The sequence below is a fragment of the Lathamus discolor genome, chromosome 20 (assembly GCF_037157495.1).
Source record: "Lathamus discolor isolate bLatDis1 chromosome 20, bLatDis1.hap1, whole genome shotgun sequence".
NCBI lineage: Eukaryota > Metazoa > Chordata > Aves > Psittaciformes > Psittacidae > Lathamus > Lathamus discolor.
This window is the reverse complement of record NC_088903.1, coordinates 2,915,801-2,931,127: the sequence shown is the minus strand read 5'-3', so window position 1 is coordinate 2,931,127 and position 15,327 is coordinate 2,915,801. Positions and strand designations below refer to the sequence as shown.

The window sequence follows — 15,327 nt, the reverse complement described above, 5'->3', positions numbered from 1 at the left end:
GAGAGGAACGCTGCAAAGTTGGCCTAATCCATGGCAGAGTTCCCCGGTCCTGAGCCCCAGTTCCAGGTTCTTCCCCTCCCTTACAGGAATCGCCTCAGGTTTTCCTGAACTTCCTTAAGCAGCTCTCATGGCATAAGCTCAGTGAAGCAAGTGAGCAGAGCTCCATCCCATTCCAAGAGCCCTGGTGCACTGCCCCATTGTTGCCCTGTATCCCTCAGGAAGAGAGGCTCAACACAACGGCTCCCTGCTGCGAGCCTTCGGAGGGGAACTGCCTGGGCCGCCTTTGTTCCGAGCCCGATTCTTCCTCTCCCTTTTCCGGGTTCACTTCAAAGCAGCTCCTGCCTGGACCAGCGCCGCTTCCCCCCGTGATCGCCTCCGTTTCTGCCCCGTGCCCATCGGGAAGGCCGGGATGCTGGGCTCGTGCTGCCCCCACGGCAGGAAGCAAACCCCGCTGCTTGTATCGCAGAATCCCTTTCAAACCCATCCTCAGGGTCAGAGGCTTTAACTGGGACCTCGAGGCAATCCAGCTCTTTTCCCTGTTGGTGCTCCCTGGGAGCAGTTACCTGCGTATGGCCCGTGCCCTCCAGAACACACCTGCGCCCTATGGCCACGCAGAGACCACTGCAGCACAGGAGCAGGGACAGGGATGGATGGCACCCCATGTCACCCCACTGCCTTGGTAGCACGGGCAGCCCCGCTCCATTCCAAGCCGGTGCCATGTCCCCCTCCAACATCCTCACTGCTCAAAGCGTCCTTTCCGCACACAGGGAACTTCATGTTCATGTACTCAGCAGTACATGGAGCACAAACCTGCTCCTGCCTCGTGCAGAAAGACCTTGCTCTGCGGCTTCATCTTGTGGCGAGGGCCACGCTTCTATCACCCCATCACTATGCAAGCGCTATTGTGGTTGTTATTTGATATTGATAATGAAATTTGCCACTAACTGATACCGAGAGATGAACAAAGGCTCAAGCCCCAGAACTAACACTGTCTGATCCTAAATACATCCAGTTTTCCTGCTCAGGATCTGCAATCCAGTCCTCCTTCGGAGCCCATCTCCCGGCTCTGTCCCCCTCTTGCCGCGCAGCTGTGAGTGCGCTAAAGGAGGAAGAGCCAAGGCTGGCAGCTCCTACCTGGACGCACTCTTCCAGGTCCATCTTTTCAAGCTCGTGGCAGTTCTAGGAACAAAGAGAAGAGCAAACACACAAAGTGAGGGCAGAGCTCGGGCAGGAAACGGTAACGCAACCACAACAGCGCAGCTCTGATCCGGCCCGCGAGGTGCTCTCCAGGAACATCACGGTGCTGCTTCCCTATGCCCAGCAGCACGTAGAGCGAAGGAGCACGTAAAGGCACAGGGGTGTTCTAGCCCTAGCGAATAAGAGCGGTTAAACTTAGGGTCGCTTGTGCACACCCCCGGTTACCCCAGCAAATCGAACACTGAGCTTTTCACCTCCAAGTGTTTCCCATTGCCTATGGGATGCTCAGGGCGACGGCAAAGGTCGCAAACGGCCTCCGTTTGGTGGCGCAGTCAAGAGAAAGGCACGGATTGTTCACATCCATCACGAAAAGCAAGCAAAGAGCCCGGGGAAGGAGCACTTACCCTAGCTAGGGTGGTAAAGCCCACATCTGTTAGCTGGGAGCACCTCGCGACTTCTAATATTCTGCACAGAAAGAGTTGACAGTCACCACGGTGCAGTCATTTGCCTTTGCAGAGCGTTTCAGGGCAAGCTTCCAGCACCCCAGGGAGGTTCTGACCCGCTTTAGGCTCTGCTCCCTGGGAGGATCAATGCGCACAGAGCAGCCACCCTCCGTACCTGAGGGCAGGCCACAGGGAGGGAGACCAGGGAGTCAGGCCCCAAGGGAATGCCGGGGCAGGGAGGGCTGACCTGGGAGACCACCGAACCCCAGAGAGGGTTGGGATGAAGGGAGCTTAAAGCTCACCCAGCTCCAGGGACCCCTTCCACTGGAGCAGCTTGCTCCAAGCCCCTGTGTCCAACCTGGCCTTGAGCACTGCCAGGGATGGGGCAGCCACAGCTTCTCTGGGCACCCTGTGCCAGCGCCTCAGCACCCTCACAGGGAAGAGCTTCTGCCTAAGAGCTCATCTTGGGCAGGTTAAAGCCATTCCCAAAGCGGGGATGTCACCATGAAAAGGGTGTAAAACGCAACTAAAGGTGGTGTAAAACACAACCACCTGAGAGATGAGCCCTAGAGAGTATTTAATACCATGATAGAGAGGTTTGAAGTCTTAAGAGGTGAACCATTTGCTGCTGTGACAAGAGAGAAGCTTGCTGGCAGACACTGCTGAGGTCTCCACAGTGGTACCACATTTACCCACCTCTACAGGAAAAGAAGCCAACTTCCCTAAAGTGCATTATGGATTTTACTCTATGGAGCTTAACACTGTAAAGCTGCAGCTGAACAGGAACACAGAAACCATTTGGAACTGAAATGATGCTTTACCTTCCTCTTCTGACACTGGTTTCCATGCATTTGTACCCGTAATGCTTTAAATGGGCTAGCACAGAACGCAGCTGTGCTTTGCTTCCCCTGTGCCATTTAATGCAGCCCCTCAGCTCTTAGGGATGTCAGAGAATAAAACTCTCTCTTCTTTCTGCACCTGGGCATTTGCTGCATTATAGTGAAGTCCTCCTGCAGAAACTGGTCCTAATAGAAAGAGAGTCTTAAAAGATAACACAGAAGGAAGCAAGCACCTGCAGAGCTGCTGCTGGGAGCCCTGCTCTGTCAAGCAGAGCGGGTTTGCACAGATTCCACCTGCAACCATCCCTGGAAAACCTGTTAGCACCACACGGCAGGAGGAAGCGGTGCAGTTCCAGTGTGCTTTCAGCTCTCAGTACAACAGCCACCTAACCTCAAGCGGTTTCCATCAGGGAACAAAAGCACCGCGGTGCAGAAGGAGCCTGCTGCTATCGGAACACACGTCAGCACGGCACGGAGCTCTCTTACCACTGCTTTACCTACAGGAGGGGTTTGGGTACATCCATGATCCGCCCCCCCTCCCTAGCAAACACCTGGAGAAAGCTCAGTGAGCCAAAGAGCCCTTTTAGAGAGGATTTCGGTGTCTAAACAGGCTCAACCACAACACGACCACGTCACCAAGGTGGCCGGCGCTGGCGTTAACTCCGTGCTGCGAACTCACCTAAGCCTTGGGCAGTTCTGTCCCAGGGCGTTCAGGATGGCATCTGTAATGTTAGAGCAGCCTGAAGCACACAAGGATTGCAACTTGTGGCATCCTCTGCATATTGTAATGAGACCATCATCTGTTATTTGCTACAAGAAAAACAATAACAACATCACAAGCCATAACAACGTAGGTGGAGGTGCAAAGGCGCTGCTTGTGCTCCTGCTTCCAACCAGGCTTCCAACCAGGCACGTCCCCGAGGCCGAGTTACGCTTCTTTCAACCCCCAAATGCATGCAGCTATTTCACCGGAGCAGCTGACGCAGGGTGAGCCACGCTGAAGTGGCTTGTGAACAGTGGGGCACTGATTCCACACGCATGGAAGTGTTTCCGAGCGGAAGGAGAGGCAAGGTAACAGCAGGTCCAGACTCACCCAACAGGCAGAGTTAACCCCAAAATGAGCTACAGGTTGTTTTCACAGCCCTTGTAAAACTACACGTCAGTGGTTTGGGACCAAAACCTGAGCTGGAAGAGACAGGCTTACAGCCAAAATCCCATTGAATTCCACTGCGGCACAGCAGCTCCATCGACCTGCAGCATCCCCAGGCACACAGGGTCCATCCAGCCCCATGTGCTCTGCAATGGGATGGCAACAGGGCGCAGAGCTGCTCCAGATGTGCTCTTCCTTGTGTGGGGCTGGGAGTCTGTGTGGCAGGAGAGCGACACAGGCAGTGGGATAAGGGAAAAGGGATAAGGGGGGACGGAGGCTGTGCATGCTGAGGACCGGGTTAAACCTCATTGGGCTTTCAGAGGCAGCCAGACCCAATTTCCACAGGAAAACACCAACTTTTGGGACTAGCACTGCTTCTTTTAACAGCAGGTCTCTGGGCTGGTAAACCCAAGCTCTGGAGTGAGAAGTAGAAACTGAGCAGAACTTGGTGTTTTCAGGTAAGGAGATCCAGAACCTGATCAGTTTTCTCCTCCTTTCTTCCCATTTGCCTCTTCCCAAGATCCCAGACACGGGTCTGGAACGTGCTAACAGCTCAGCCCCAGTCTCACGGGTGGGCACCAGTCTCGTAACTGCTAAAGCTGCTCCTTCAACAGGACTGGGCAAGAACAGCCCTGCATCCCCAAAGGTTACCGCCTGCATCGCCCTGGCTGCAGTTTGTGTGTGCAAAGAGCCCGTTCCAGGTTCTTTTTTGGCAGAAATAGACATTTTTTGGCAGAAATAGACATTTTTTGGCAGAAATAGACATTTTTGGCACTGCAGAATAACCACTCGTGAGCCCTTTTGGGCAGGGAAAGTGCACTTCTTGGTTGAGCTTTATGAAGAGGCCGGAGGAGCTGTGGGCCCAGAGCAGCATCCAAGCACTCCAAGCCAATGGAAAGGATTTTTCCAGCTCCTCCTGCAAATGAGGCAGGGCAAAGAGACAAAACAACCGTGACAAAGCCAGCGCTGTGACACTGCTCTGGGGGCTTATTCAACGTTACTGAATGCTCCCAACAAGCTGGGTTTCATCCATTGCTTTGCAAAGCCTCGTAAATTCCCCGTTTCCCTGCCTGCGCTGGTGCTGATGCTCCTGGGATGGAGCACATTCTGCAGGGTTCTGCTTAGAGATGGCCTCTACCAGCACAATGCTGGGGCTGCGTGGGGACATCACAGGAAGCTTTACTTACTAAGCACGTTTGAAGGTTTAAAGTGACCAGTTCAGGACAATGGGCACCAATGTACTTCAGAGCTTCGTCCTCGAGCTGCAAAGGAAAGAATCAGAGACTGAAGCAACGTGTTCATACTTGAAGCGATAAAGCTTGGGGGATAATAAAGCATCTACGGTTTGGATACCCATGGGGCAGAAGGGCAGTGCACTGCTGCCTCCACACACCCCCCCCCATGGCTTTTAAGCACCACAGGAGCAGGGTTCAAAGACCCCCAACACTAAGTTACTGATTCAAGAGGGGCTGAGCTGATCAAACACAGATGTAACAAAGCCAGCAGTGAAATCAGGGGATGAAGGAAATGCTTCCCTAGGGAGGGCCTGGAAGTGCCACCACCTTTATACTGCAACAGTGGGACCCAGAGAGAGCCTTATTTTGATGTGAGGAGCACAAACATGTCCAGGTTGCTTCCTGCTGATAAAAAAAAGCTGCTGTTCCTACATCTCTAAGAGCAGATGGCAAGTAACTGATAACAAGGATGTATTGCCATCAATATTACTCACGACTCCATAAATACTAGAAACTCAAGCTGTTCCTGTGACCTGAATCCTCGGAAGAGCCTGAGATTGTACCTTTAATCAAGTCATTTTTACAGCCACGTAGTGTATTATATAGATATATATTCTAAGGTGATGTAAACCCATCTCATGTATTGAACCCCCAACAGCAGCATCCATTTGGAAGAACCACTGACTCTAGCCGTTCCAGCTGGGCTGCCTTGGGTATGAGTGCTTTGTGCCCATCAGCAGTGTGGTATTGCTTTGCTTAGCAGCAGCTTGCAGGACTTCTGGTGGCCAGAAACAGGGGAAAATATGCTTTTTGTACCATCAGAACCTAGCGCTGCGTATCTACACACAGCAGAGGAAAAGGGCACTGATGGACTCGGGCTTAAGGAAGCCCCAACCCCAGATCCGAGCCAATGGGCAGGTAATCAGAAATCATTTTCCAGGTCTACCTTGAGGCTCTTAAACCCTTGGGAGTCTCTGGGTCACGGTTTCAAGTCCTGCAGGCTCAGATTTACCCTCCTTTTTCAAGGACAAGATTCTCAGATACGTGTTTGCTCCTTTCCTGCTCATCAGCCTGCATTAAAAAGACCCCAGCCCATGTCCTCCTTGGCCTGTCCCTACAGGCCCTTGTCCCAAGCCCCTCTCCAGGTTCCCTGCAGCCCCTTTAGGCCCTGGAGCTGCTCTCAGGTCTCCCCTTCAGGAGCCTTCTCTTGTCCAGGCTGCCCCAGCCCAGCTCTCTCAGCCTGGCTCCAGAGCAGAGCTGCTCCAGGCTTAGAGCATCTCCATGCTCCTCCTTGTAACTCCTTAGTAAAGCTGCAATACAGGGAAGTATTTAACACATGGAGCTAAGACAGCAAAGCAAGATTAAAGGAAATCAGTCAAAGTAACAGAAAGTACAAGGGGGCAAAATCCCCTTTCACCATATCCCAATTTCCATTTACATTTACATATCCCAAAGCACAACTACCACAGTCTCTGCAGCCTCTTCAAAGCACAGTTATAGCTCAAGAGCTCTACGATGTACTTGAAGCAGCAGCGTGTTCCTGACTGCTGCAGAGATGTCTTTGCAAGGAGGCACATGCACAGCGATTCACTTGGACTAAGTACAGGATCCAAAGGCCACGCAGAGGAGATCCCATCACCAGCTCAGAGCAAAGCTCTGGCATGCCTTCTAACAGCTGAGCCCTCAGAAATGGATGGGTGCAGCCATGAATAATAAAGTTATCTCCTTTGGAAGCAAGGTTTCCTCAATGTGTCGCCAGTGGGGAAGAAAGAAGAATGATTCTACAGCAATTTGTTCCCTGTCCCATTACTCACCCTGAGCTCAGAGCTATTAAAGAATCTCACTAAAAGCAGTTAATCTCCAACAGAGTCATTCCAGCAAATGGGAAAACCCCAACTCCTTCATCCCCACACTTCCAGGGAGAGCAGAAGGGAGCTGTTATTCGCTCTCTAGGGCAGTACCTGTGTGCAGCCTTTCAGGAACAGGGCTTTGAGTCCTCCGCAGCCTCTCACCAGGGCCTGGATGCCATCCTTGGTCACTTGGTCACACCAGGAGATGTTCAGCTGTTCCAGCAACGGGCAACCCTCGCTTTGGGAGGGAAAGGAAAAGCTTGGGTTTGCTTTGGAAAGAAATCCTGCTGAGTGATCCCATTCTGGACACCCCCCCCAGCTCCTACACCAGGACACACACTGAAGGCTTTCTGGACCCAAATACAACCAAAGCACCCTCAACCCAACCCAGTCTAGGGCTCATTTCTGCCCAGGTGTAACACTGCATCTGCAAAGAGCTGCCAGGAGGAGGAACAGTCAATGTGTAAGCAGGAACATGGCACCATCCACCTGAGAGAGCTGCAGCACAAATGTGACCTTGGGAAAAGGGGGATGAGGAGGAAGATGCTCGAGGGAAGGGGAAAACAGGCTCAAAAAGAACGGGATCATTCACTTCTCTTCCAAATCTGTTTTCTTCTGGTGTCTACATTCACTTTCCAGTGTTTTTTTTCTGTGATACGGCTTCCCTGTATCTTCTTTTATTCTCTTATTAATAAATCTTAATGTATTACGTTATATTGAATTTTTAAGTAGTATTTTTTAATAGCTTGGCCTCTATTACTACCTTCAGTGGGGTTTTCCTGCCTCTTTTCCCATCCCAGTATCTTCCCACCAATGCCTGCCTGTCCCTTCCTTTCCTACATTACTTGGCCATTCCCCTGAGCAGACTGAAGCAGTTCTGTGTCTCCTAAGCAGTTCAACAAGAGAGCCACATGCTGGTGCTCACCCTCTGGCTCTCTAAACAGCTGCTAAGCAGCCAGGGCACACTTGGAGTGAAGAAGCTGAAGAATGAGCATTTCAGAAAGGACTCAAACAGGCCCCAAAGGCTTTAACAGAGCAGAATCCTTCTGCTGCTGCTCACGGCCATCAGGATGGACACGAACAAGGCTGAGGGCAGGTTTACTGAGTCCTCCTCCTCTGTCCCAGCAAACCCGGAGGCACAACGTGAACACTGGTGGCCACCTGAACTCTACATCACAGCTACACCTCAGCCTGTGTCAGTCTCCTCCAAGGCACACAGGACACAGGCAATGGTGGCCCTGCGATCCACCAGCAAGAGTCAATGTTGTTGACCCCTACCTGAGTGCTTTCAGGGACAGGTTGGTTATGGAAGTGCAGGAAGCCAAGTCAAGGTGCCTGAGTTTCGAGCAGAACTTGCTGAGACTGGTACACGTCCTGCAAGAGAAGAGACCGGACACACTCAGGCCACAGCGGCGTCACACACACACAGCCCACCACATGCATTCTATCACCTCCCACCGGCCTTCCCTTAAAACAGCGATGGAGAATCCAGCGTGGTGCCCATGGAAAAGGGGGTGCAGAGAGAAGAAGGAGTTTTACTCACGCGTCGGTGATCTTGGTGCAGCCGTTCAGGTTCAGGACTTCGATGTTTCTGCAGTTCTGGGCAAATGTTCTTGAGGAAAGGAAAAGGGAAAAAACACTGGGTTTCAGGCAATACAATTCCAGGTGTTTTACGGCCTTTGCTTTAACAGGAACATGGATACAGCTTGTCTCAACGCAAGTGAATATACAACAGAAAGAATCGATGCTGCCCCACACCTTGCAATGGGATCTGCCAGTCTTAAGGCAAAGGCTGGAAACTCAGTGCCAGCTCCTGCAGCAGCAGCTGGCAAGGTTTTAATGAGCACTGAGAAAAACGGTTACGGTGTGAAGCTAAACCATGACAAATTAGAAAGGTTTTAATGAGAAATGAGCATTAAAAAGGCTTCAACGTTAAGTGATGAATTCAAAAGGCTTCTGAGTTACTGCTCTCGATGGCTGGCGTCAGACACACAGGCTAAAGAGCTCAGGTCCAAAGTGCTCCTCAGAGCCTGCAGAGATGGGATCCCTCTTCCCATCACCTTTAAGAGCAGGAAGAAGCCACCCCACTACCTCAATGCGTTGTCTCCCACTCCCAGGCAGCCGCGCAGGCTGAGCTTCCGCAGGAAACCCCCACATCTCTTGGAGATGTTCTCAACCACCCGGCCCTGTTGGAGACACAAAGCAGCACAATGAGAACCCCCACCAGCCCCAGACTGAGCTCCCAATGCTGCGGATTAACAAGGTTGGTGTTCCAGGGAAAGCAGTGCTCACAAACACAGAGGCCAGGATAAGGACGTAGGGCAGGGAGAGGGAGGATTATTCAGCTTCTGAAGATGGAGGGATAAGGAACGACCACCTAAAGCCATGCAGGCTGATGAGTGAGGAGCTTCCTCCAGTTCGGAGCTCCTGGGCGTCCACAGATGAAAGCAGCAGTGCCCTGGCTACAACAGGGCAGTAAGACTTGCAAATAAGCACAGTCCATGCACTATAACTGGCTTTAATGAGCCCTATTCAAGAGAGACATGAGGCAGAACCAGGCCAGGAGTCTTCTTCTCAGAGGAAAAGGCCTTCAAACATCTGTGTTCAAGAGATCTGTATCACTGGGAGCCTCCAAAGACACCACTGAGCATCTCTGGAGACAAGCTGGCATTGACCCAGCTATTGCTCACTGTGAATGAATCACACACACAACCACACACTGGTTTGGGTTGGAAGGGACCTTAAAGCTCATCCAGTTCCAGCCCCTACCACGGGCAGGGACACCTTCCACTGGAGCAGCTTGCTCCAAGCCCCCCAAACCATTGAGAGAATACTGGTATCAGTGTGCAGAGATTCAAACACTTCTTGCCCTTGTCTACATGGTTGTTCATCACAGAGCAGGAACATCCCTTGGTTCTTCAGGTATCAGTTGCCATTTAAGACCTTATACCAGTGATGAGAGTCTTCTATAACCTTTCTCCAGCCCAGAAAATGAGCAAGCATCATAACCCCATGATCAAAAGGGGAAGGAGCTCAGTGAGATCTCCGGATGAGGTTCTGGTGACATGTGGCTGTAGTGCACTGTGGAAGCATTGCCCTGGCTGAGGGCACCTCCATGTGGAAGGGCTGGAAAACCCGACCCAGTCTGTGTGGTTCTGCAGCTCCTCCGGCAAGCTTTGGAATTCCCAGGCTTGGATTAGGGGATTCGGACACGTTCCTGGAGAGAGGTCACCTCAATGGGCGGATGGACATTCCTTTAAAGCAAAGGACACGCTGACACCAGGCAGCCTTGGAGGTGCTTTCAGGTTAGGTACAACCTATCCAAGCGTTGTGTTTCCAAAGGGGCAGCCTCTGCTTCTGCAGGAACCTCTGTTTGCTGTACGGGGAGGTGGCGGAACAAAGAGGCATGAAACCCATGTGAAAAGTGCAGGTGAAGGAGAAGAGCATCGTTTGTATTCGCAGTGCTTCTTCCAGCCCTGAACCAGGCTCCATCCGTAACGCTGCTCTGCCTCCATGGAAGGAAAGCCAGAACTTCCAAGGGTTCATTAGCAAGCAAATCCCACCATTTACTACCTCCGAGAAGCCTCAGGCCACTCAGACCCTGAAGGTGCAGTACCACAGACCTCCTCCTTTAGCAGGGGGTCTGAGCTGCTCAGGTACAGCAGCAGGAGATGAATTTCACCATTTCCTCCCCAAATAACGCGTGTATTTCCCATGGGTGAGAATCTTCAGCCCTCAGCTGGGCTATGCCTCTGTTATGAGTTAAAATGATCTGCTCCCTATTTCCCTGCTCCAATATGTCATAAAGAGGATAGAACATTCCCTTTTCCTAACCAGTGCAAGTTCCACTTGAAGTCCAGCACAGCAGCATCCATTCCCATCAGTGCTGAGCAACCCCCATTTTACAGACTCGAACAGCTCCAACAAAGCCTTTCCAAAGCTGCATCTCTTAGGAACTATTTTGGCCTTATCCCCCCCAAAACACTTTCATGTATCAATATATATCAATGTCTGATACAAAGCTAAGCCAGGACAGGACAGACACGTTCAGGCCATGTTTGAAGAGATATTCAGTGTTACTGCTGTAAGTCAGGGCTCTGTTAACACCTAAGTGAAAAGTAGCCTCCATTCTGCTCTATGGGAGCAGTAGCTCTCCACCAGAATGGAACTGTTCTCCTTATTTCTGGTCTCAGAGCACGCACAAAAGCCCTTCCCTTCTATTACCACCTTTAAGTCGTTGTACAGATACAGAATCCTGTCCATTTTCAAAAGCTGAATGGATTGCCAAGACTTTAAAGTCCCCCTGAAGCTAAGAAGAACTGAAATGAATGATTTCCCTCTCCAGGGAAGGTAACAAGGGCTACGTTGGGAGTATTAATCCATTCTAGGCTGTAATTACATTTTAAACAAGAAAAACGGGTTTGTATGTCACTTAATTATACCTCAATATCCCTCTGGAAATCAAACAGGTCAATTCGCTGCCAGTTGCTGCCATCCAGGGCCAGAACATTCCATGCCTTTATTGGGGGAAAAGAAAGGTAAATGTGTTGTTAATAGGGAAAAAAGATGCCAGTGGGGACTCAGTTACAGTTTGCTCCTTTCAGAACCAACACAGTGTCTCAGATGTAAAAGCACCAAGTCATCAGAGCATCTCTTGCTCGGCCAACAGTCCCCCCACTATGGGGCACACTCTTCCAAGCCCATGGTGCCCCAGTCCCTGTGCTCCCACACAAGGTGAAGATGCTGAGGCAGGACAGGAGGCAGTGCTGCAGCATCTTCATGGTCCTGGATGCAATTTAATCCTCTCTAATCCAGCTAAACCAAAGCCTTTAGGGGATGCTATAGTGGGACCAGCGTGAACGTGAAGGATACCAGGACATGAGGAGACCCTATCTCGGGTACCTACACTGCCAAAAGAAGTGAAGCCAGGCTGAGGGTGCAGAAGGGGTGGTGGTGCTGGGATGGGGGCCTTGGTGACCAGGTCCCATAGTGGTGGGTGAAGCTGTCGCCTCCTCTCACACCTCTCTTGCCTCCAGCAGAAAGGGGTGTTCCAAGCAGTTCCACAGCCACATTCCACAGACAGGGAATTCAGAGCTTTGTCAGCTGTCCAGCTAACGCAGCCAGCTCTGACCCCAGAGCCCTGCACCCGGGACTTACAGCCTCTGCCTTATGAGGTTGCTTTGGTTTATTTAAACAACCACCCAAAATCGCACGTGGTTCATGCTACAAATGAGAGCCAGGAACCGAAAGTTACTAATTCTGCCCTTAACGAATCAAAAAGGCTGTCAACACAGAACGTGAAGTATGCGTGATGTAATCAAGGTGCACAACTAGATCTCATCCTAACCATGAGCCCATCATTATGACAGCCAACGCGCATGTGTATCTGCATGTGTTTATACTACATCTGTTACACGCACTAAGCTGCATCTCCATCACCACGTAGCAGCTGGTGTGCAAGCCATGTACAGACAGACATGCATTAAAATGTCTGCATTTTCAATCTCATTGCTGATGTGGTTTAAGCACCATGAGAGAAATTAAGAGCTCCAGCAGAGAATAAATGCATCAGTGGCTGCAGATTTTAATGTGCAATGGAGGGAACTTTACCTACAGCCTTTTGGAGCTCTAGCACGGGTACTTCAGTCCTTTACAATAGCTGCTGTGTCACATCATGACTACAGCGTTCCCTGATGCCCTGTGGATTGTGTGCAAGAACAGGAGCAAGTGACAGAAACGGGAGCACAGCCTGACATTGGCAAGTCTCTTGGACAGCCCATTCTGGTCCGTATTGTTCTGCTGGAGCAGGGGATTTCAGCTGGCAGGGCTTTCACTGCAAGACTGGTGTTATTCAGAGAGCACAGGGTGGTAACTGCGACGCCCGGACATCACACAGAGGGGTTTAATGCAGTTAGAAATGGGTAAGCTCAGGTTTTCTCACTCTTATGCACTCTGAATAATGGAGCTCCAAGCTTGAACCCAGACTGCTCAGCTCTGGAGGTGTCACTCAGCACTGCCAGGGCACTGACCACACCACTGCAAACACCCTCCGCATGGAACCCGCTTCCCACTCCTGGCTGCAGTGATGCCTCCTCTGGGCATCTGCATAGACACTGGCAAGGTAAAGGATCCCAACAGCTCTGGTGCCTGTAACTGGACCTGCAGGTGGAGTTTTCCCAAGGGGATCATCCAAGCTGGATTTCAGGAGCTGAAGCCCTGAAAACTAGGAGCTGCTTAAGGAATCACAGAATCACAGAATCCCAAGGGTTGGAAGGGACCTAAAAAGATCATCTAGTCCAACCCCCCTGCAAGAGCAGGGTAACCTACAGTACATCACACAGGAACTTGTCCAGGCGGGCCTTGAATATCTCCAGTGTAGGAGACTCCACAACCCCCCTGGGCAACCTGTTCCAGTGCTCTGTCACTCTTACAGTAAAGAAGTTCTTCCTGATGTTAACGTGGAACTTCCTATGCTCTAGTTTACACCCATTGCCCCTTGTCCTATCACTGGATATCACTGAAAAAACATCCCTGAGGAAAACAGACCCAGTTCAACTTCCATCCTTACTTTGACTATAGGGAAGTCACTTTCATCGACATTTATCGCCACCAAACCCCACAAGATGCCATTTTAGACTCCTCCAAGGATGGAGTTTTCATCAATGCAAACAAACCTGGGCTCATTGGAGGGTTCTTGGGCAAAAAGGGAGCCAGCTCCATACAGTAACCATGCAGGGGACACTGGCAAAGGGATTTCAAGCTCTGAGTCCCCCTTCACTGCTGATATCAGAAGCTTCTGGGATTGTGGTGTTATTCAGTGCCCTGTGTTAACAATAGCTGAGCGACACAAAGCTCCCTCAGCTAAATCCCCGTGGTCTGACATGCGAGGGGAGGCTGGAGCCACCCAAATCCAACCCAACTGTTCCCATCCAGCAGCATGGAGGAAGGTTCTTACCCTGGAAACTTGAGCACAGCGACACAAAGTGACCACATCCAGGAAGGAGAAAATCCTGTAAGAGAAAGAAAAGAACCCTTCTTGGTTACGGGTGTTTAAAGCACATTAAACCAGGGTGAACAAAGGGGAAACCAAAGCCCTGGAGGCAGCAAAACTTCTTTGTGATTCAGTTGAAAGCTGAGCTGTGAAAAGAAGTGCAGGGTTAGCAGCTGACACATGAAAGCAGGACACAGATACTGAGGCACCGGGAAATATTCATCTCCCACCTTGTAGTGCTTGCTGGCAGCAAACCGAATGGCTGTTTATGGAGAGATGCTCACGGGTATCGTGTAGCTTAATGGTTCAGTTAGGTCAGGATAGGGCACAACATTCACACACTGGGGTGTCTGGCTCCTATTTGACGCAGAGAGAGGTTGTCTGAATAACCATAAACCATACACAACCGTATTGATCTCTTCCCATTAGGGAGCTTTCAATGGGCTCAGTACATTGCACGCACAGGTAGGGGTGTATGTGCCCGAGAGGAAAGCACGGATGTCACAGCCCAGTGTAGCATTGCAAAGTGTTATAGTCGAATTCCTTCATCCCAATAAATAGGACAGCAACACCAGGGTGTGGGCCTCAGCCCCTGGGTGTGCCCTGGCAGGGGAATGACAGAGCAGTGACCACATCGCCTTAACGCTGAACGCGTCTCCAAGGCACCGCACTGACACGCATCTCCCGGCTGCGAGCTGCAGTGGTGCAGAGCAAAACCCTCCTCCTACCCCTGCGTTAACAACACTTCGTGCCTGGAACAGCTGTGTGAAAAACAAGGGGATAATCCATGCACCGAAATCAGGCTGTCCCGAGAGGGAGGCCACGGGGATGCTGCGAGGGCTGGAGCAGCTCTGCTCTGGAGCCAGGCTGAGAGAGCTGAGAGAAGGCTCCTGAAGGGGAGACCTGAGAGCAGCTCCAGTGCCTAAAGGGGCTGCAGGGAACCTGGAGAGGGGCTTGGGACAAGGGCCCATAGGGACACGCCAAGGGGAATGGCTTGAACCTGCCCGAGGGGAGACTGAGCTGAGCTCTCAGGCAGAAGCTCTTCCCTGTGAGGGTGCTGAGGCGCTGGCACAGGGTGCCCAGAGAAGCTGTGGCTGCCCCATCCCTGGCAGTGCTCAAGGCCAGGTTGGACACAGGGGCTTGGAGCAAGCTGCTCCAATGGAAGGGGTCCCTGCCTGTGGCAGGGGTTGGAGCTCAATGAGCTTTAAGCTCCCTTCAACCAAAACCATTCAGGGATTCTTTGACCATTCTATGTCACGACACGATGATCGCACGATCAATCTTTCTCGACCAGCAGGTACATACAAAACACTTCAGCAACATCAGCATTGATGGAAGAGAAAAGGATGCTCCTGCTCGAGGATGAATGCAGATTCTTTATCAAAGCACGGATGCTTGCAGGTATCACATAGCTTTAGCAGCCAAACCTTCAGCCAGGATAGGGCAGAATCAACGGCCACGTGTGCTCCTGTGTTTCTACACCACCCGAACACACAGATTCAAGGAGTTTGGTTCGAGACACTTCTCATCCGTTCCTTACGCATCTCATCATGAGGTATTTGCACTTCAAAGGTCTGGAAAAGAGCTACACACACTTCACTGTATCAGCGCTTTGGGAACCC

General features: G+C 51.3%; 1 protein-coding gene across 2 annotated transcripts in view; it reads right to left on the bottom strand.

The window, feature by feature from the left end:
* The window catches only part of FBXL20 (F-box and leucine rich repeat protein 20), a 37,167-nt gene that overhangs the window by 3,781 nt on the left and 18,059 nt on the right, over window positions 1–15,327 (bottom strand). For both annotated transcript variants that reach the window (XM_065699378.1, XM_065699379.1), the window contains exons 3-12: window positions 13,670–13,724; window positions 11,157–11,231; window positions 8,806–8,900; window positions 8,258–8,326; window positions 7,993–8,088; window positions 6,826–6,952; window positions 4,817–4,891; window positions 3,159–3,289; window positions 1,602–1,662; window positions 1,135–1,179 (exon numbers count right to left, since the gene is read on the bottom strand). In XM_065699378.1, coding sequence (XP_065555450.1) covers window positions 1,135–1,179; window positions 1,602–1,662; window positions 3,159–3,289; window positions 4,817–4,891; window positions 6,826–6,952; window positions 7,993–8,088; window positions 8,258–8,326; window positions 8,806–8,900; window positions 11,157–11,231; window positions 13,670–13,724 — 829 coding nt within the window. The remainder of the gene's footprint in view (window positions 1–1,134; window positions 1,180–1,601; window positions 1,663–3,158; window positions 3,290–4,816; window positions 4,892–6,825; window positions 6,953–7,992; window positions 8,089–8,257; window positions 8,327–8,805; window positions 8,901–11,156; window positions 11,232–13,669; window positions 13,725–15,327) is intronic.